The sequence below is a fragment of the Dromiciops gliroides genome, chromosome 5, assembly GCF_019393635.1.
Source record: "Dromiciops gliroides isolate mDroGli1 chromosome 5, mDroGli1.pri, whole genome shotgun sequence".
NCBI lineage: Eukaryota > Metazoa > Chordata > Mammalia > Microbiotheria > Microbiotheriidae > Dromiciops > Dromiciops gliroides.
In genome coordinates, this window is record NC_057865.1 from 213246883 (window position 1) to 213268655 (window position 21773).

The 21773-nt window shown below is 38.6% G+C and overlaps 2 protein-coding genes across 9 annotated transcripts in view; one reads left to right on the forward strand and one right to left on the reverse strand.

The window, feature by feature from the left end:
* Positions 1–21773, reverse strand: part of PPFIBP1 (PPFIA binding protein 1) — a 239265-nt gene that overhangs the window by 119072 nt on the left and 98420 nt on the right. The gene's annotated exons all lie outside the window — the stretch shown is intronic.
* C5H12orf71 (chromosome 5 C12orf71 homolog) lies at positions 18487–19924 on the forward strand. The gene is made up of 2 exons (XM_043967633.1): positions 18487–19134; positions 19619–19924. The coding sequence occupies exons 1-2, from the start codon at positions 18487–18489 to the stop codon at positions 19922–19924; spliced, it is 954 nt and encodes a 317-aa protein (XP_043823568.1).

Below are 21773 nucleotides of genomic sequence, written 5' to 3' on the forward strand. Positions count from 1 at the left end.
AACTCCAGGATCAATCCACTATGTCATGCTAACTCTCAGTCAGTCAACAAATACCTTCTTTCTACAAAGCCAGGCTAAGCACTAGGGGTGCAAAGAAAGTTAAAAGATAGGCCCCCATCTCAAGAACCAAAACTGGGGGAGAAAACACGCATATTAACTATGAAGAAACAAGATACCTACAGGATAATTGGAAATAATTAACAGAAAGAAGGCATTAGAATGAAAAAGGATCAGGCTTCCTGCAGAAGGTATAATTTTAACTAGGACTTGAAGAAAGTCAGGGAAGCCAGAAGGCAGAGGTGAGAAGGGAAAATAATCCTGGCATGGAGGACAACCAGTGAAAATTCCTGGAGTCAGGAGACTGTCTTGTTGGAGAAACAAAAAGAAGGCCAGCTCAGTGGATAAAAGCACCAGCCCTGAATTCAGGAGGATCTGAGTTCAAATGTGGCCTCAGACACTTGACACTAGCTGTGTGACCCTGGGCAAGTCACTTAACCCTCATGTAAAGTACAAGAAGACTGGAAAGGGAAAAGGAAGGGGGAAGGGTGGAGGTGTGGAGGTTATAAGGGGCTTCTAATGCCAAAAAGGATTTTTTTTATTTGATCCTGGAGGTGATAGGGAACCACTGGAGTTTATTGAGTAGGGGTGAGGGGACATAGAACTGCTAGGAAGTTCACTTTGGAAGCAGAGTAGAACCACTGGAATGTTTTTAATGGGGGTGGGGGTGGGTGGGTAACATATTCTGACCTGTGTCTAGCAAGATCAATTTGACAACTGAGTGGAGGATGAAGTGGAGTTGGGAGAGACTTATGGTAGGGAAACCAACCAACAGGCTATTCGAATAGTCCAGATATGAAGTGATAAGGGCACCAGGCTGGTGGCAGTGTCAGAGAAGAGAAAAAGAAACATGCAAAAGATGTTGCAAAGGTAATATCATCAGGCCTTGGAAAAGGGGTTGACATGAGGTATGGGAGGTTCATGGAGGTAAAAGAGAGGAAGGATGATATCTAGCTTGCAAGCCTGAGTGAATTGGAGGGTGATAGTGCCCTTGACAGTAATAGTAAAGTTTGCAAGACAGGAGGATTTAGGAGGAAAAAAGGGAGGTCAGTTACGCATATGTTGAGTTTAATCTGTCTCTGGTACATCCAGTTCAAGATGTCTAATGGGCAGTTCAAGTGTTCTAACCCTTTGGGGTAATTTTTGTTCGTTTGTTTAATGTCAACTGAAGCTATGACTGATTTATTGTTCCCCTTGACATTTTTGATAGGAAAAAAAGATTTCTCATCCCTGACCTATACATATAATTCAAACAATAACGTGGAGACAGCTTCCACATATTCAGAGGAAGCAGTATGGCAAAATAGAAAGTGTTGAATTTAAGGCAGATGACCTCAAGTTTGAATTCTGACTCTGTTCCTTGAGACCTATGTAACACCCTGTTATGATAATTTAGTTTGTTTTCAGCCTGGGGAGCATTATGATGGACCATTGGGAGCCATTAAAAAATAGTGCACTTAAATTTTTAAAGGACTTGATACCAGGTATCAAAAATTACCTCCTAACTAAAATTGACAGTTCAGTTTATGGAATATTTTTTGAAGCATCTAGAAAGTGGTTATCTCCTGGATCTATCTGGTCCAGTCAATTACTCCCTCTTCAGCTTTGGGGAGTGTATTCAGAATGAAAAAATGATGAGTTCCATCACAATAACTCCAAGTCCCCAGTTAGAATACTTCCTAACATTAGGAGATGGGAATCTCTGCCTGACTCTACATTTATATCTTCCTCTAGCTAACCCATGGCCTCTTTGTGGTTGAGGCAAAAGTCACTTTTTACTGGAAACATTTGGGTAATAAAGCAGCAGATTACAGTATAAGGTCTATGGATAGACAGTCTCTAAGAAGGGAAGTTTGGTAAAGAACTGACATTTTCTTGGGACTTCCCTCCACTTGCGTCTTCTGATTTGAGATGCCTATGAGGTTAATGACTCTTCAAAATCCCACTTCTCTGCCACAGCTCAGTCTTCCCTCTGATCTTTAGGAGTGTGTATAAATGCTATGCTTGCTTCAGCCTCCCCAGACAGATTGCTCCTCCTGGTTCTGAGATAGCTGTTTCCTTTTGTACAAATTCCTTACATTTAAGTGTTGAGCCTGGGTTACAGCACTACCACATAATTGCTCACTAGAGAGTCATGTGCTGCCCAATGAAGGAAATGAAATAGGGAGAAGAAACTTATCAAGTTACTCTCTCATTTTCAAAATTTCAAATTCTATTCCTATTACTGTTCGAATTCAGAAATCCCTCATTCTAATAGGTACAGTTAGTAGTCCTGATTTAGGGAGCTGTACTAGCTGATCTTTAAAGATCTTTCCAGCTCTAGAGATGGATGATCCAATGAATAAATATTTGCGGTATAACATATATAATATGCTGTCTGATAGGTTCTGGGGTATAAACATAAATAAGACAAGATTACCTGCCTTCAAGAAGCTTACAATTGATGACCATTATCACCTATATTATTTAATATTGTACTAGAAATGTTAGCTATAGCAATAAGAAAAAGAAATTAAAGGAATTAGAAGAGACAACGAGGAAACAAAACTATCACTCTTTGCAGATGATGTGATATTATACTTTAAAAAATTCTAGAGAATCAAGTAAAAAAAACTGCTTGAAATTATTAACAACTTTAGCAAAGTTGCAGGATACAAAATAAATCCACATAAATCATCAGCATTTCTATACATGACCAACAAAGTCCAACAGTGATAGAAAGAGAAATTCCATTTAAAATAACTGTAGACAATATAAAATACTTGGGAGGGCACAAAAATGTAACAAAATATGAGACTAGAAGCAGGATGGATAATTTTCCATGCATTTTAAAGGATAGTCTAGAGGATAAATTCTGCAATTAAAAACAACAAGTTTTCTCTAGAGAATTACTCTGAGGTCATCCTCAAGTCCTCATTCTATCCATATACCATCAGTTGTCAAGTATATGCCCCTCTTCTGTGTTCTCACACTGCTACCACCCTTATCACCTCACACCTGGACTATTGCAATAGCCTGTTGGTTGCTCTTAATACCTCAATTCTCTTCGTATTCCAATACATCTTCCACTCAACTGTCAAATTGTTCTTATTGAAGCACCACTCTTAGCATGTTACTCCCCATTCAAAGAATTCCATTGGTTTCCTATTACCTCCAGGATCAAATCCTGTTTGATTTCCAAACTCCTGCATAACCTGGCTTTTTCCTACTTTTCTAGTCTTCTTGCATCTTGCTCCCATCTACACTTTCTGTGATCCATTGACACTGGTCTCCTTGCTGTTTCTCAAACGTAATACTCATGTCCTGACTCCAAGCATTTTCACTGGCTTTCCCCCCATGCAGAGAATTCTTTCTCTTCTATCTGTCTCCTGGTTTCCCTGGTTTCTTTCAAGTCACAGCCAAAGTCTCACCTTCTGTAAGAAGCCTTTGCTGGGGCAGCTAGGTGGTTCAGTGGATAGAACACCAGCCCTGAAGTCAGGAGGACCTGAGTTCAAATCCAGATTCAAAAATATTAACTCAGATTGACTCCCCTTTCACCTCCTCAAAAAGAAGCCTTTCCTCATTTTCCTCAATCTTAGTGCTTCCCTCCGAGGTTGTCCTTGATTTCTTCTATATATATATATTGTCTATACATAGCTTATTCACATGTTGTCTCAGTCCCATTAGACTATGAGCTCCTTGAAAGCAAGGCCCTTTATTGTATTCCCAGCACTTAGCATAATACCTCGTCATGGTAGGTGTTTAATAAATGCTTGTTGAGAATAAACCACTGACCCTTGATTCAGGAGGACCTGAGTTCAAATCCAACTTCAGACAGTCGACACTAGCTGTATAACCCTAGGTATGTCACTTAACCCTCATTGCCCTGCCCCCCCCAATTTTAAAATAATAAACGTTTTTTGACTCATTGACTGAACTGAAGATCAGGAAGACATGACATCATTAATTATGTGAGCTTGGAAAAAGTATTTAGCCTCATTTTTTTTTCATCTGAAAATCACCTTCAGTCCTGAATTCTTTATGGAGTTTTTGAAGAGATGATCCAATTTAAAAACCATCACAATTTGGCTGCAGCCTATCTTTTGTTTTTGTTTTGTTTTTTGCAGGGCAGTGAGGGTTAAGTGACTTGCACAGGGTCACACAGCTGGTGTCAAGTGTCTGAGGCTGGATTTGAACTCAGGTCCTCCTGAATCCAAGGCCAGTGCTTTATCCACTGCACCATCTAGCTGCCCCCAGCAGCCTATCTTTTAAGACTTATTTCATCTTACTTGCCTTCACACACTCTAACTGGGACATTAGAGTATTTTAGGGAACATCAACATGTTGCCCTAGCATGAGGGTAGGAATTGGGATAGAAAGAATGTGACTAAGATATCGAATAAAGGAAGGAGGGAAGCTGATGGATAACTGCTACCAGGTCAGAGATGGTCTGATAAATCTGGGTAGTGAGAACCTGAAAGGAGGAGAGGTGACTACAGATAACTAGAAGGGAAAGAGTCTAAAAATGACAAAGAGGGATCCAGTAGTATTCTGACCCTTTCCAGCCCATAGTAGAAAAAGTGGCCAGGCAAAAAGGAAGGATCCGGGTCTCAGTGAATGTTAGAAGATGTAAAGAGTGAGGAAGGAAAGAGTTTAAGATGAGGCAGGGGGGCAGCTAGGTGGCGCAGTGGATAGAGCACCGGCCCTGGAATCAGGGGTACCTGAGTTCAAATCCGGCTTCAGACACTTAACACTTACTAGCTGTGTGACCCTGGGCAAGTCACTTAACCCCAATTGCCTCACTAAAAAAAAAAAAAAAAAGATGAGGCAGGAAATTCATTAATAATGCGGGCACAGAGGGAAGGGGCAGGCAGATCTGGAGTGGGACATGAGGAGGAGGGTGGGGTAGAGAAGAATGGCTAAAGAAGAATGGAACTAAGCTGGGAGTTTATTCCGCTGAATGTTCTGAATCACTGGTATTGAGAATGGTTGGTATCAGGAAGTAGGAATATGCTAACTATTGTGAAAGTACCAGACCTGTGTGCTGTGAGGCCCCAGGAAGATGAACTAAGAGTAGGTAAAAGAAGAAGTAGAGATGGCCTGTGATGAAGCTGGTGTTGGCTGGGGGTCCTTCTGGAAGGTGAAACTTGAAAGGTAGGTGGAGGTGTCACTACCCCTCAGTCACAAAGGAGCTAGGCCAATGCTTAGAATGACATTCAAGATTCTGGAAAGCAACCCAAGTGATAAAACAGCAGAATAAGAGGTGGGGAATAAATGGATAAGATGTTGAACAAGTCAGATTCGTGATGCAGAAGTAAACAGTCCAAGAAAGCTAAAATCATTTCCCGGGCTAGAAGACAAGCTTCCTTCCAGGATGGGATAAAGAATTTAATAAGACATGCTAGGGATTTGCAAAGTTGCTACACCTTTGCTGTCACTTGAATTTTTGAATCCAAAGTTATCCTCTTGTGCATAAAGTTTTAAATGGGCAAACACAAAATTAAAAGGAGGGATTTTTAAAATTGTCATTATAAATATTCAAAGGCAACATGGTGAAGTGGAGTGAGTCCTGGATGACTCAGATTAAATGCAATTCCAAAGGACAGATCATAATAGGAACCTTCCTGTTCCAGGTAGAGAAACAGTTGGGGGAAGACAGTACAGTTGAGGGAAGACAGAGTGATGACTGTTAGACACCCACTGTTGCATATGTTGACAAAATAATTAACTTTTTTTTTCTTTTTTTCTATTTGAAGGGAGAGTGTTCTTGGTTGGGAGAGTGGGAAGGAGGAAGGCTGTGCTGTTTAAAGAAAAAACACTAATAACACTTTAAAAAAGAAAAAAATGGGGGTAAGAAGAGACGTGGTTTTATAGACCAGCTCTGACACTTACTGTGTGTGGATAATGTCACTTGGGTGCTGTGAGCCTCAATTTCCTTATTTTCACAGGGTTTTTGTAAGGTACAGAGCTTTGTAAACCATAATGCATTATATAAATGTCTATTAATTACTATTAGTAGTGTGGCTCATCTTTTTCATATTCATTGCAAACCAATGTTTTTTTAAAATAAAGAATACATTTTAATGTATTTGTCTCTTGGAGGGTTGGGGGAGAGCTAGGCAGTGGAGGGAGAGAGGTCACCCCTCAGATGATCTTTTTTCCCCCCCTAAAGGCTTGTTCCAAACCTGGCTTAGTAGTCATCACGCTAAAAGTCATTTTCTCCCTTACAAATGTTTATATTTAGTTCATAGGATTTAGTTTCCATGGATAAAGTTACAATGTACATTTCTCCCCCACCTCCAACTCCAGCTGCATGGAAAGCAGCTTACAAATTCTATTCTAGGCTCCCAGGATCCTGGAAGACAATCATGCCGCTTGGCACTGGGGGAATAACCTGGATCATCCGAAGTATAAATGAAATAAAGGCTGATCTAATTTAGGCCTGTCACAGAGGCATCTGGGCACTTGTGAATTTGGTATCATTCTTTTTTTTTTTTTTGTGGTGAGGCAATTGGGGTTAAGTGACTTGCCCAGAGTCACACAGCTAGTAAGTGTCAAGTGTCTGAGGCCGGATTTGAACTCAGGTCCTCCTGAATCCAGGGCCAGTGCTCTATCCACTGAGCTACCTAGCTGCCCCTAATTTGGTATCATTCTTAGGCTATCCTGTGAGGTTTTCCTGTGGTATGACAACTGCTCAAGTCTGACTGCCACAGATCCCAAAGGCTGGCTACTTTAGATGGTGTTAGGTTGAATCTGATATAAGGACCCCCAAGAATGCAGATGAAGGCATTGGGCAAAGGAGTTTATCTCTCTTCTTATCAACCAATTAGCACATATTAGTTGTTCACCTGAGGATGGAGACAGGGAAGGGAGGAGAACAAAGCCAGTATAGATGGCTCCAAGAATGATCTGAGAAAGAACTGTGGGTGGAAGGAATGGAAGGCAAGATGAAGATGAAGGACAAAATGACAGGTCACAGGGCATAAGGAAAGAAAGAGTAGTGAAATGTTGTGGTCAGATAAAGGAATTTCATTGTTTGTGAACAAAGAAACACTTGTAAGTGATGATTAGATGATACCTGAGGATGAGTTTGTTCACTGACAGCAGGGGTTCAGAATCATTGGGATAAAGTGAATAAAAGGGAGTGGGAATATGCCAACCACTGGGTAGAGTGTCCAGGAACAGTAACAGTAGTTGGAGATTGTTGAGGGAGGCAACATGTGTTCTGGATCTTTCCCTGAGATTCAATCCCCTGGCACATGGAAATACTGTCCCTTGAGATCTCAGCACTGAAACACTGAAGTCACAAAGAAAAGCAAAGACAGACTTCAAGGAGCTCACAACCTACCAGGGGAGGCAACATGCAAATAACTATGGACAAATGGAAAATAATCAATAGATGGAAGACACTAGAATTAAGAGGGATTGAGAAGGTAGTTTTTCAGCTGGGACTTGAAGGAAACTAGAAAGCTGAAACGAGGAGGGGAAGGCAAGGCAGGGAGGACAGTAGTGGAAATGCCCAGAGCTGAGAGGAGCAGGCAGAGGTGTGGGACGGCTGGGACCTCTATGGATGGTGGGAAGGTACATCTTGGTTGTCTGGAAGAAGGTTCTACAGAAGCAGGAGATGGAAGAGATTTTGTCAGAAGAGACCAGCCTATTGGGAAAGGATACCCCTGGACTCACTTTGTGATGCAGGAGATGACTCCTGGCATGCGGCCCAGCACTGGAGGTAGCTTGTCTGGAAGAAGCCTGACAACAGGGGCTTCCCTCACATGTACAAACCAACCCTTAGCTGGGGACATCACCAACAGTCTTGCAAATCTTTATACTGGCATTCTAAATTCCAGTGGCTCCCTATTACCTCTAGGATCCAAGTTCCTCATAAGATAGGTACACTAGTCCATTGTTGGTAGAGCTATGAATCAGTACAACCATTTTTTTTGTTTTGCTTGTTTGTTTTTTTAGTGAGGCAATTGGGGTTAAGTGACTTGCCCAGTGTCACACAGCTAGTAAGTGTTAAGTGTCTGAGGCCGGATTTGAACTCAGGTACTCCTGAATCCAGGGCTGGTGCTCTATCTACTGCACCACCTAGCTGCCCCAGTACAACCATTTTAGAAAGCACTTTGGAAGGATGTAAATAAAATGACTAAAATGCTTATTCCTTTTGAACCAGAGATGGGCTTATACTCCAAGGAGACCAGTGATAAGAAGAAAGTCTCCATCGATGCCAAAATATTCATATAGCAGTACTTTTTGTGATAGCAGAGAACTGCAAACAATGTAGATGCCCACTAACTGGGAAACACCTACCAAATTGTTGCACATGAATATGATGCAATATTCCTGTGCCACAAGAAATGACATGATGAATACAGAGAAGCAAAGAAAGAGCTACATGAACATCTTACAGAGTGAAATAGACACAGCCATGAAAACAATATGTACAATGGCCATAGTGACGTAAATAGAAAGAACCATCCCCCACCCCAAAAAAAGCAAATGTTGCAAAATTATTAGCATGGCTCAAAAGAGATATGAGAAGACACTCCCAACTCACCCTTTTGTGGAGGTTGGAAGTGCACAAGTGTCACACAGTTTTAGACTTTTTATACATATATACATATAACAGTACATATATTGATTAGAACCGATTTTAATCTCTTTATTTTGTCTTTAAAAATTACTACTTGTTATATGGGATATTTCTCTGGGAGGAGAAGGGGGAGGAAAGCTATGGGAAACTATGGTGATGTAAAAAAAGATATCAATAAAACCACATTTTAAAAAAGGAAAGTACTTCATAACCTGGTACCTTCCTACCTTTCCAGTCTACTTCTACTTACACCCTTCTATGTCCTCTACAATCCAGCTGCATAGCCCCCATTCTTATGCCTCACACATAATCCTCCATTTTCTGACTCCTTGCTTTTTTTGCACTTTTTTCCCCATCTATTCCTAGTCTCTTCTAGTGTGTTTTATTAGGAATGGGTGTTGTATTTTGTCAAAAGCTTTCTCTGCATGTATTGATATAATCATATGATTTTGGTTAGTTTTCTTATTGATGTGGTTGATTATGTTAATAGTTTTCCTAATGTTGAACCAGCCCTGCATTCCTGGTATAAATCCCACCTGATCATAGTATATTATCCTGGTGATCACTTGCTGTAATCTCCTTGCTAATATCTTATTTAAGATTTTTGCATCAATATTCATTAGGGAAATTGGTCTATAATTTTCTTTCTCTGTTTTGGCTCTGCCTGGTTTTGGTATCACCACCATATTTGTGCCATAAAAGGAATTTGGTAGGACTCCTTTACCTTTTTTTCCCCAATAATTTGTATAATATTGGAATTAATTGTTCTTTAAATGTTTGGTAGAATTCACCATCTGGCCCTGGAAATTTTTTTCTTAGGGAGTACATTAATGGATTGTTCAATTTATTTTTCTACTATGGGTTTATTTAAGGATTTAATTTCCTCTTCAGTTAACCTGGGCAACTTGTATTTTTGTAAATATCCATTTCATTTAGATCGTCAAACTTATTGGCATACAGTTGGGTAAAATAGTTCCTAATTACTGCTTTAATTTCCATTTCATTGGCAGTAAAATCACCTCTTTCATTTTTGATACTGGTAATTTGGTTTTCTTCTTTCTTTTTTTAAATCAAATTAACCAATGGTTTATCTATTTTTTTGTTTTTTTCATAAAACCAACTTTTAGTTTTATTGATTAGTTCTATAGTTTTCTTGCTTTCAATTTTATTAATTTCCCCTTTAATTTTCAGAATTTCTAATTTAGTATTTAATTGGGGATTTTTAATTTGTTCTTTTTCTAGCTTTTTAAGTTGCATGCCCAATTCAATGATCTCCTCTTTCTCTTTTTTATTGATATAAGCATTTAGAGATATAAAATTTCCCCTAAGCACTGCTTTGGCTGCATCCCATCCCATAGATTTTGGTATGTTGTCTCATTATTGTCATTTTCTTGGATGAAGTTATTGTTTCTATGATTTGTTGTTTGACCCACTCATTCTTTTTTTTTTTTTTTTAAAGTGAGGCAATTGGGGTTAAGTGACTTGCCCAGGGTCACACAGCTAGTGAGTGTTAAGTGTCTGAGGCCAGATTTGAACTCAGGTACTCCTGACTCCAGGGCTGGTGCTCTATCCACTGCGCCACCTAGCTGCCCCGACCCACTCATTCTTTAGGATGGAATTATTTAGTTTCCAATTAATTTTCAGTCTACCTTTCCATGGCTCTTTATTACATGTAATTTTTATTGCATCATGTTCTAAGAAGGATCCATTTACTATTTCTGCCTTTCTACATTTGACTATGAGGTTTTCGTGCCCTAATTACATGGTCAATTTTTAAATATGTGCCATGTACCACTGAGAAAAAGGTATATTCCTTTCTATCCCCATTCAATTTTCTCCAGACATCTATCATATCTAACTTTTCTAACATTCTATTCACCACTTTAACTTCTTTCTTATTTATTTTGTGGCTAGATTTATCTAATTCTGAAAGGGGAAGATTCAGATCCCCCACCAGTATAGTTTTGCTGTCTATTTCCTCTTGTAAATCATTTAACTTCTCTTCTAAGAATTTGGATGCTATACCACTTGACACATACATGTTTAGTATTGATATTACTTCATTATCCATAGTACCTTTTAGCAATATGTAGTTTCCTTCCTTATCTCTTTTAATTAGATCTATTTTTGCCCTTGCTTTGTCTGAGATAAGGATTGCTACCTCTGCTTTTTTTTTTTTAAAGTGAGGCAATTGGGGTTAAGTGACTTGCCCAGGGTCACACAGCTAGTAAGTGTTAAGTGTCTAAGGCCGGATTTGAACTCAGATACTCCTGACTCCAGGGCCGGTGCTCTATCCACTGTGCCACCTAGCTGCCCCCCTAATACCCCTGCTTTTTTGATTTCAGCTGAAGCATAATATATTCTGCTCCAACCTTTTACCTTTACTCTGTGTGTATCTCTCTGCTTCAGATGTGTTTCTTGTAAACAGCATATTGTAGGATTCTGGTTTTTAGTCCTCTCTGCTATTCACTTCTGTTTTATGGCAGAGTTCATCCCATTCACATTTACAATTATTATTACTGTCTATTTCCCTCCATTCTATTTAACCCCTTTGTACTCCCCCCACCCTTCACCTTATTCCTCCTCACCAACATTTTGCTTCTTACCTGGCAGGTGAGATTTCAACACATATTCTCTGACTCCAAAACCATTGTTCTTTCTACTATATGATGCTATGGCTCTCTAAAACTTCTAGGATCATACATCTGGCATTTAAAGCCCTTCAGAACCTAGTTCCAACCTACTTTATTATATCCATCACTTTCTATCTTCTAGTCTGTCCATACTGGCCTTCTTCTCTTCCCCACAAAGAACATTCTGTCTTGTCTTAAATGTCTTTGCACAATCTGCCCAACATGCTTGAAATGCACTTCCTACCCATGTCTTCATCTTAGAACCCTAGATTCTTTCAAAGTTCGACTCAGATTCGTATGGGAGGACTTTCCTATTTTCCCCAGCTACTAAGAATCTACCCTAGAAAATTCCCTCATATTGATTTTTTGCATACTTTGAATGACAGATGGTTCCCATTCCACTCATCTTGAGACCCTGAGCAAAAACTACTTAACTTCTCGGTGGTTTGGTAACTTTCTGGGATTATATAAATTTGCAGAGAAGTTGTCTACCCTGTACTACTTCACTTGTGTCTTTGTAGCCCTAGCACCTAGCAAAATTTCCTGGCCTAATAAACACTTGCTGAAGGATTGTCTGAATAACATTCTGGGCTTCAGAATCATCTTTTGTAAAACAGGTCTCTTTCTAACCTAAAATTATATGATTCAACAGTAACCTACTCTTACCACATCCACTGGTCCTTCATTTTGGCCCTGTTTAAGGTCCCTTTCCCTAGTTAATTTTTCGTACTGGAGAAAGACAGAGAGAGACAGAGAGATTGAGAGATTTTAACTATGTCATTAGAAATCAAAACAAACATTTGACACAGGAGGGGCCTTCTCAGAGTGGAAACTCCCTCCAAGATCACAAAGATAAAAACCTAAGACTGAAGATAACTCAGTTAATACTGGTAAGAGAAGGATTTAAACCCAGATCTTTCTAACTGCATGTTCAGAATTATAACCACCAAACTAAGCTTCTACTACTTTCAGTAATATGCTTGCTTATTATATAACTGAAGAAATTAAACATAAATTTTTCACTAAGCATGTTTTATAGTTAGCTTTGGTTCAGTTATTCTATTTAATGAAACTAAGCTGAGAGGTTAGATTATATTTTCAACCAGAAAACATATACATATCTAGTGCCCGCTATAAAGAAAGCCCAATATCAATCCCCAAATTAAAAATAAAAAATAATAATAATAATAATAATAATAGGGGCAGCTAGGTGGCGCAGTGGATAGAGCACCGGCCCTGGAGTCAGGAGGACCTGAGTTTAAATCCAGCCTCAGACACTTAACACTTACTAGCTGTGTGACCCTGGGCAAGTCACTTAACCCCAATTGCCTCACTTAAAAAAAATTCCATTATTTTTAAGTTGGAGAATTTTTAAATATCCTTCAAGAAAAAAAAAAGTAGTTTGGAGATAATAATTGTTAAACCCATTTATCGAAACTGCAAAGGAAGTCAAGACATATCCACTGAGAGATCATTACAAAATAGGATTTATTTTTGTTTAAAGCAGCTAGGGAGTTTTAAAGATCTTTTCTGATCCCATTGTTTTATTTCAACCATAAAAATGTTGTTAGACATTGAGTCTATTTGGTACAGCCATTTCTTTCTTATCTAAAATAACTGACCGCAGGAGAAAAAGAAAAGGGATAATTCAAAAGCTACTTATGTGTTTGGCTTATGTGAGGAACATACTCAACCATGCATCTGCACACACAGCCCAGAACTTGGCTGTCAAGTTGGGTCTGAGACCTTGAATCAGAGATAATCAAAGCAAAGATGAGGAGTAAAATGTACTCCTTGAAATGACAAAAGGCCTTGAAATTAAGTTAAATATGCTACATGGTCCTTTAAAGGCATCATTCCTACTGCAGATTCTCACAAGGCTTTTTTTTTTAAATCATAGGAGTATTTTATTATTTTCCAGTTGCATGTAAAGATAGTTTTCAACATGTGTTTTCATAAGATTTTTTTTGTGTGTGAGGCAATTGGGGTTAAGTGACTTGCCCAGGGTCACACAGCTATTAAATATCAAGTGTCTAAGGTCAGATTTGAACTCAGGTCCTCCTGAATCCGGATCCAGTTCTTTATCCACTGTGCCACCTAGCTGCCCCCATAAGATTTTTTGTTCCAAATTTTTCTCCCTTCCTTCTTTCCCTCCCCCCTCCCCAAGACAGAAAGCAATCTGATATAGGTACAATCTCATTAAACATATTTCTGCATTAGTCATGTTGTGAAAGAAGTATCAGAACACAATGGAGAAACCTCAAAAAGGAAAAAACAAAAGCAAAAACGAAAGTAGAAACAGTATGGTTCAATCTGCATTCAGAATCCACAGGTTTTTGGTTTTTTTCTGAATGTGGAGAACATTTTCTATCATGAGTTCTTTGGAATTGTCTTGGATCATTGCATTGCTGAGAAGAGTTAAGTCTATCACCATTGATCATTACACAATGTTGCCGTTACTGTCTCACAAGGCTTTTCAACTTTTTGTAGTGATGTCTTAAAAACCAAACTATGTTTTTTAATGACTCCTCCTTAAGAAATGGAAACAAAATAGAGGCTCAATAATGGGGGATGACTAAACAAACTGTGAAACATGAAAATAATGGCATATTACTGTGCCATAAGAAATGATGAGTAGGAGGACTTGTGAGGTATCTGGGAAGATTCAAATGAATGGTGTAAAACGATATAAGCAGAAAGAGGAAATGACATAAGCAGAATGAGGAAAATCATATCCACAATGACTATAACAATGTAAATATAAATCAAAACAAAAACCCCTAAAGGATGTATAATTATAGTGACCTCCTCCCCTTCTTTGTAAGATGAAGAATATGGCTACAGAATACTGTTTATATTGTCATACTTGGTGATCTGTTGGTTAGTTTTATTAAAAATGAATTTTTCCCCTCTTTCTCATGTTTCTCCTGAGCTCCAGTCCCATATCACGTGGTTATTTCAAACCACGTGTCCTGTAGGCATCTTGATCTCAACATATCCAAAACTGAACTCATTATCTTTCCTCTCAAACCCTCCTCTCTTCTAATATTTCCAAGGGTAATCCTATCCATCACTCAGGTTCACAACCATAATGTTTTCCTTGACTCCTCACTCTCACTACAGTCTCACTATATGGGGTGCTACATAATGAATCTATTATCAAATCTTGTTTCTACCATCACATTATCTCTTGTATACACTCCCCCTTCTCCCTCCTCACATAGCCACAATTCCAGTACACACACTTATCACCTCTTACCTAGACTATTACAATACCCCTCTAATTGGTTTCCCTAATTCAAGTCTTTTCCTATACCAGTCATCTTCTACTCAACTGCCAAAGTGATTTTACAGACACATAGTTCATCCCCTTCTCTTAACTCAAACTCCTCTGGGGCTCCCTATTACCAGACTCTGATACATTCCTACTTTTCTAGTCTTCTTCTTTCATACTTGTTTCTTAAACGCACTGGACTATCTCCTGATTGCATGCCCTAATACTAGCTATCCCTAGTCCCTAGAATATTTTGCTTCCTTAGCTCCATCTCATCTTCCCTAATAGAATTCAAACTCCTTGATGGTAGACAGAGGTTGTACTTTTGATTTTCTTTGTTTCCCCAGCACTTAGTACACTGCCTGGCACAAAGTAAGAGCTTAATAAATGTTTTTGGATTGACTGAGAAGGGATGGCTTACTGGGGAGGGAATAGGAGGATGAGTGGTATTTGGAAATGAGGGTGATATTAAAAAATAAAAGAGATCAATAGTTTTAATCACCTTTAAATTATTTCTAAAAATCCTAAGAAAACTACACATTTTCTGAATTTCATTTTCCTTATTACGAATTATATAATGGGCAAACTTGGAACCATTTGAATTTAGACAAGAAAATGAAAAGGAATACATAAGACTCATTACTATATTGTACTTTGGAATTAAGGACTTTAAAAATATTCTCTTTTTGACAGTTGCAATTAGTAGTTTCTCCTACCCATTTTTTGCATCACTATCTATTATTTCCAGTTCTGCTACTGGAAAAAATTTTCCTTTTGAACTCGGTTCTTGATTCCAGGTTCTTGATTCTGTTGTAGCCGCTTAGATCCCTCCCAAAATTTCTTTTTGGTGAGATAATTTTTGTACTCATATCCCTAATGCCATAGCACAGTACCCAGCATGTAGATAAATAGTTGTTAATTGATTGTTGATTCTATGGAATTCTGGGGAATGTATAGAACTTAATATGTTTTAAATTTTTTCTATAAATCCCATCAGTTTTGAGATATGGCCCAATTTCACTTTGGTTCAAAACATGCTCTCAGGAGCCATTAATCTAGAATTACTGTTTGAATATGTGTGTGGTAAAGATAAGGGATGGAGAGGGGCTTACTTCCCACCTCCTTTCCATCCCCTCTTATTAAAGTAAATATATGGTCTTCTTAGCACCTTAATATATGCCATATTATTCAGTAGTTTCAGTTGTGTATGACTCTTCATGACCCTATTTGTTTTCTTGGCAAAGATACTGGAGTGGTTTGCCATTTACCTTCCTAGCTCATCTTACAGATGAGGAAACTAAGGCAAACAGGGTTAAATGACTTGTCCAGGGTAACACAGATAATAGGTGCCTGAAGACAGATTTGAACTTGGGGAGATGAGTCTTTCTGACTCTACTGCATCACCTGGTGGCCCTATATGGCATGCATAAGACAATACATAAAACTGACTCAATATAAATCCTTCAGGGTTTTAAGAATTGAAATTTACTGATTCCTTTAAATAGGAAGATTGTCCCTTGAGACTACTACTGCTAGCTTTTAAAAGCACACATATTCAACCATGTCAAACTATATCAACCCCTTGGAGAGATCCAGATACACTTAAGTAGGCTGTCCTTATACAATAATCTCCCTAAAAGACCAAAATTAGCCACTTCCATCCCTATCAAATTGTGTCTTCAGCTTGATAGGAAGAACAACTAACCACCAAATTTTAAAAAGAGTTCATTCTCCTTGCTATAAACACTTTGAGCATGAGTTAAATTAGATTATTGGAAAGCATAAATGCAAAAATTTAAGAATCAGCAGAAAATGAGTTGAAATTCTACTTCTGATATGCATGTACTGAATGAACTTGACTAGCACATCACCTGTATAAGATGGGGGTGATAAAAATGCCCATAGTTATCTACCTTTACAAAGTTGGTCCCAACACCAAATTAAATAATATATGTAAAAATCTTCATAACTCCATAATGAAGACTCATTAACACAGTGACCAATCATTACTTTGGAAGACTGATTGTGATTGACAAGAGCCATAGAAGGAGATGGACATTCTGAGCCATGGTCATTGTGTTGATTTGTTTTACTTTACTTTATTATAATTATTTCTTATAAGGGCTGGCTTCTATTTAGTGGAAAGGATGGGTTAATGAGACAGTTAGATGGTGTAGCGGATAGAGAAGCAGTCCTGGAATCAGGAAGACTCATCTCCTTGAGTTCAAATCCAACCTCAGACAAGTATTAGCTGTATGACCCTGGGCAAGTCACTTAACCCTGTGTACCTCAATTTTCTGTAAAATGAACTGGGGAAGAAAATGGCAAAACCCTCCAGTATCTTTGATAATAAAACCCCAAATAGGGTCACAAAGAGTCAGACATGATAGAAAATGACTCAACAACAAATGTGTCAGTGGACAGTGATAGGCACAAAGAAATAAAGAGTATCAATAAGATATTTTTAAAACATACAAAAGAGAAAGAAAAATAAGTTCAGAGGGGATACAAACTGAGCAATTATTACTACCTTATTATATTTAATATACACTTTTAAAAATCTATGTAATAAGGGGCAGCTAGGTGGCGCAGTGGATAGAGTACCGGCCCTGGAGTCAGGAGTACCTGAGTTCAAATCCGGCCTCAGACACAACACTCACTAGCTGTGTGACCCTGGACAAGTCACTTAACCCCAATTGCCTCACTAAAAAAAAAAAATCTATGTAATAGAAGTTACCAGATTCATATATAATTCCTTTTCTTGTTCTTAGTTATATATTGAAATATTTGTTAATGATTATTAAGGTCAAAATATAAATTAAAATGACAAAAATAAAATATTTTATAAACTTACATTACTACCTGTACATCTATGTTTTTTTTTATTTTTAAGAGATTAGAATTTCTTCCAAAAATAATTTTGGTAAACAGTGATAACACTCTTGAAGGAACCATTGATAGAAACAACATAATTCTGAAAGGAATTAAGTCACATTTCTTATTTTCCCTAAACTTACCTCATTCAGGTTGCAAAGAGGGTCCTCTTATCCTACTATTTTGGATTTGATGAATAAGTCAATGTGCAATTCATATCTATATCATATTCATGATTGTATAGATTTTGAGGAGGGTATGATTTCCCCCATCAACCTTCACTTTGTCAAATCTAACAGTCTTGGTATTTTTTAATTTGTCTTCATAAAGTACTGCTCCCCAAGGGGATACAAAGCTGCCGTTTCCCTCCCCATCTGTAAATGAAATGGCTCTCTTTTCAAAGTAACAAGAAGAGACTGTGGTCACCATACTAGTGAGATCTTTACTGGTCTCAAATGGTATAGGGTTCACTAGTCTGGAAAGGTATAGGGACAGTGAAACAAAAGAACTGATGCTATGTCCCTCTAGCAGTTCCTTATAACTTAACAGTCCAGTGATTTGTTCTCTGCCTCTCAGGCCTGATTTCTGAGTTACTCTTTAGTTCCTTAGGTCAATAGGTTGCCGTGGTAACCAACGGTCTGAGAACTTCCCCCTGTGACAGTTGGACTTTAAGCAAGTGACTCTCAGGATCCAAAATAATTTGTAGCCCCTCACAGTTACTAACTCAAAAACCTATAGCTATTCTCCCTGATGTGGTCTCCCACTAGAGCTTTGTACATCAAAGACATATAAACTGTTTGTTCTTGTAACTAAAGTTAGAAACTATAGCAAGAGGAACAGAGTCAAGATGCCAGGAGAAACATTCTAGGGAGAAGGGCCGCTACATATCACAATGGGTTTAAGGAAGGTAGTAGCCTCCTTTGCCTGGCAGATGAAGAGTACAAACCCCTATGAGTATGGGATGGCATTCATGGGAAGCATGGAAATGGATGATTACTCAAAGAGTAGAAGCAAAGTATTAGCGACTTTCTGCAGTTTCCTCAGATGAGGAAGGTCTGAAAGACCAGACCCAGGCCATGAGGTCTGAGCCCTTTGACACTATGGCATCCCCATCCTCCCAGAGTGATAGTGCCGACACAGAGATTAGCAGCTCTGAGTCCAACTTCAGCCTCTCTGTGGGCTATTTTCCCGCACAGGACACAAACTCCTGTGAGGAAACAGGCCCAGAAAGTGATTTTATCCATTTCCTCCCCCCTATCCAAGGAGCATGGCTAACTGAAAGCACAGGGAGATCTAAAGGAAGATATAGCCAAGTTCACACCAGCCCAGAACAATTTTCCAAGCTTAGCATTACCCTAGCATGGGATATTGATCTGGGCCCTGACCAATCAGACTCAGTATCTGACTGGGGTTTAAACAGAGAAAATAAGTGGGCAGGCATTAAGCGAGAAAAAAAACCACACCGGACTATGGGAAAGCTGGACTATTTTGTTCAAGAGCTGGAAACAGACACTGGGAAAGAAGACACTCTTATTCCTGGGTCACTTCCAACAGAAGACTCCCAGATCACCACGGTTTCCCCTCCAGAAACCACTAAAACCACCACTATGTCCATCCAAGATGACAGTATGTCTCCAGATTCTCCAACTGTTCAATCTCCAGAAGCTAGACATCTGGTCCAACCAGTCATGCCACAGGAGTGCCAGCTCAAGGAAACAAAAGAGGTTAAGTATACATAATACTCTGTGGAAGTTGCACTGGGAAATCACTTTCCAAAGGGCAGAGGTGAGCAAGAGGAGCTACCAAACAAGACGAAGGGGACAGAATGAAGGGTTGCTGTGGGAAAACCCAAAACAGAGCCTTAATCTCCCCAGATGGAGCAAGCTGTCCCTGCTGAAGAGATTGGGGTGGTGGGAAATTACTGACAGAAATAAGGGTGAGGGAAATGATTATTCTTCCAAGTAGAAGAAAGTAAGAATTGAGTAGGAAGACAAAGGGTACTAGAGGGAAAATCTCAAGGAAATAAATATGAACTAGGCAGATTCTTATGGGATTAGATATTAAAATACTAACATGAAAAGGATGGATCAAAGACTATGGAAATTTCCTCCTTTCACAAACATTGTCAGAACACTTTAATGAGGCAAGAGGAAAGTCACTTTCTTCCACACTCCTCTCAGGTGATGTAACTCCTCATTTCCTTGGCAGATGGAGACTTGTCAATACAGTAAGGAAACACCAAACTACAAGAACAAGAGAAGCTCTGAGGAATCTTCCTCACTCTCCACAGGAAAGAGGGAGTACCAGCCTCCTCCTTCCCCAGGTATACAGTCGCTGTCCTGTTTAAACATAGGCCGGCTTCTCCGGTGGTTAAGGGAGCAAGTCATTTCCTCACTCTCAGGGAGGGAGCAGTCCCAAAACAAGACCACTGAGAGCACAAAACTGCTATCCCAGAAAAGACAGCGTTCATGCAGAGTCCAACCCGAGGACACTCCAAAATCTAACTACCAATAGCCACTGGACTTCTGAACTTTGTAATAGCAATTCTCCCAACTTTCCCCAAAGGGTCATCTTTTGCTCCAATAAAATACACCTAAATTAATTTTATTTTTTCATGTTTCCTTACTACTGACTTACATTCCTTTACTATTTACATTTTTTTTTTGGTGAGGCAATTGGGGTTAAGTGACTTGCCCAGGGTCACACAGCTAGTAAGTGTTAAGTGTCTGAGGCTGGATTTGAACTCAGGTCCTCCTGACTCCAGGGCCGGTGCTCTATCCACTGTGCCACCTAGCTGCCCTACTATTTACTTTTTACATTCCTTTACTATTTACTTACTAGGTTACAACTATTGTTTCTGATTAGTTAACTTTATTATTTAAACTACATTTATATAATGCTTTAAGAAATGCTTTCTTCATAAAGTAAATAGGTAACTATATATTACGGTATTACAAAGTAATATAAGTCTTTATAGCTTGGCCTCTTCTCAGGTATTTTTTAACTTAGAATTTGTCTAAACCAAAGGTTTTCTTGCTCCCCCCCTTTTTCTTCCTCTTCTTTCCTAACCCACAAATTGTTCAGTGAGAAACTCCTATGCCAGAAAACAAGCATGACCAGTCTGACCCATTGATGTTTTTTACAACACAAAAGTTTTCCCCAGTATCCTTCCCCTGTTTTTAAACAAAAAGAGGAAAATAAATCAGCAAATCTAATCTATACATTGAAAAAGTGTAAAAATTATCACAATTCAGAAAATACTCTCACTTTCACAAATCTTCTTTTGAACCATTGTTGTTCTTTATAATTTTGCAACCCTCATTTTCAATTTTGGGGAGTAGTTTTTTCCCCCAATTTACATTGTTGCAGTCATTGTGTACATTGTTTTCTTGACTGTATGTATGTCACTCCTTTGGTTCATTTAGATCTTTCCATTCTTCTCTGTATTTTTCATATTTGACATGTGTGTGTTTTTTTCTCTAATGGTATTTTATTTTATCCAATTATATATAAAGATAATTTTGGGGGGGGGCAATGAGGGTTAAGTGACTTGCCCAGGGTCACACAGCTAGTAAGTGTTAAGTGTCTAAGGCCGGATTTGAACTCAGGTCCTCCTGAATCCAGGGCTGGTGTTTTATCCACTGCGCCATCTAGCTGCCCCCATAAAGATAATTTTTAACATTCATTAGAAAAATTTTGAGTTCCAAATTTTTTTCCCCTCAACTTGCCCTCTTCTTGAAACAGCATATGTGCAATCAAGTAAAACATATTTCCATATTAGTCGTTTTGAAAAAGAAGAAATAAATAAAGGAAAAAAACTAGGAAGAACTAGTGAAAATAGTATATTTTGATCTGCATTCAGACTCCATCAGTTCTTTCTCTGGATGTGGATAACATTTTCCATTTTGTGCCCTTTGGAGTCTTGGATTGTACTGCTGAGAAGAACTAAGTCATTCATAGTTGACCATCACATAATGTTGTTGTTACTATGTATACCATGTTCTTCTGGTTCTGGTCATTTCACTTTGTATCAATTCCTTTAACTCCAGGTTTTTCTGAAATCTACCTCCTTGTCATTTTTTATTTATCAGTAGTATTCTATTACATACTACAACTTGTTCAGCCAAACCCCAATTAATGGGCAACTCCTCAATTTCCAATTTTTTTTATCAACACAAAAAGAGATGCTATAAATATTTTTCTGCATATAGATCCTTTTCTTTTTTTATGACCTCTTTAGGATATAGACCTAGTAGTAATATTTCTGGATTGAAGGGTATGCATAGTGTGATTGCCCTTAGGGCATAGTTCCAAATTGCTCTCCAGAATGGTTGCATAAGTTCACAACTCCACCAATATCACA

Excerpts from the sequence above, each read along its gene's own strand:
- C5H12orf71 (XM_043967633.1), top strand. The coding sequence starts at position 18,487 with ATGAGGTCTGAGCCCTTTGACACTATGGCATCCCCATCCTCCCAGAGT. Across the intron at positions 19,135-19,618 it reads AGCTCAAGGAAACAAAAGAG|ATGGAGACTTGTCAATACAG; the intron begins GTTAAGTATACA and ends TTTCCTTGGCAG.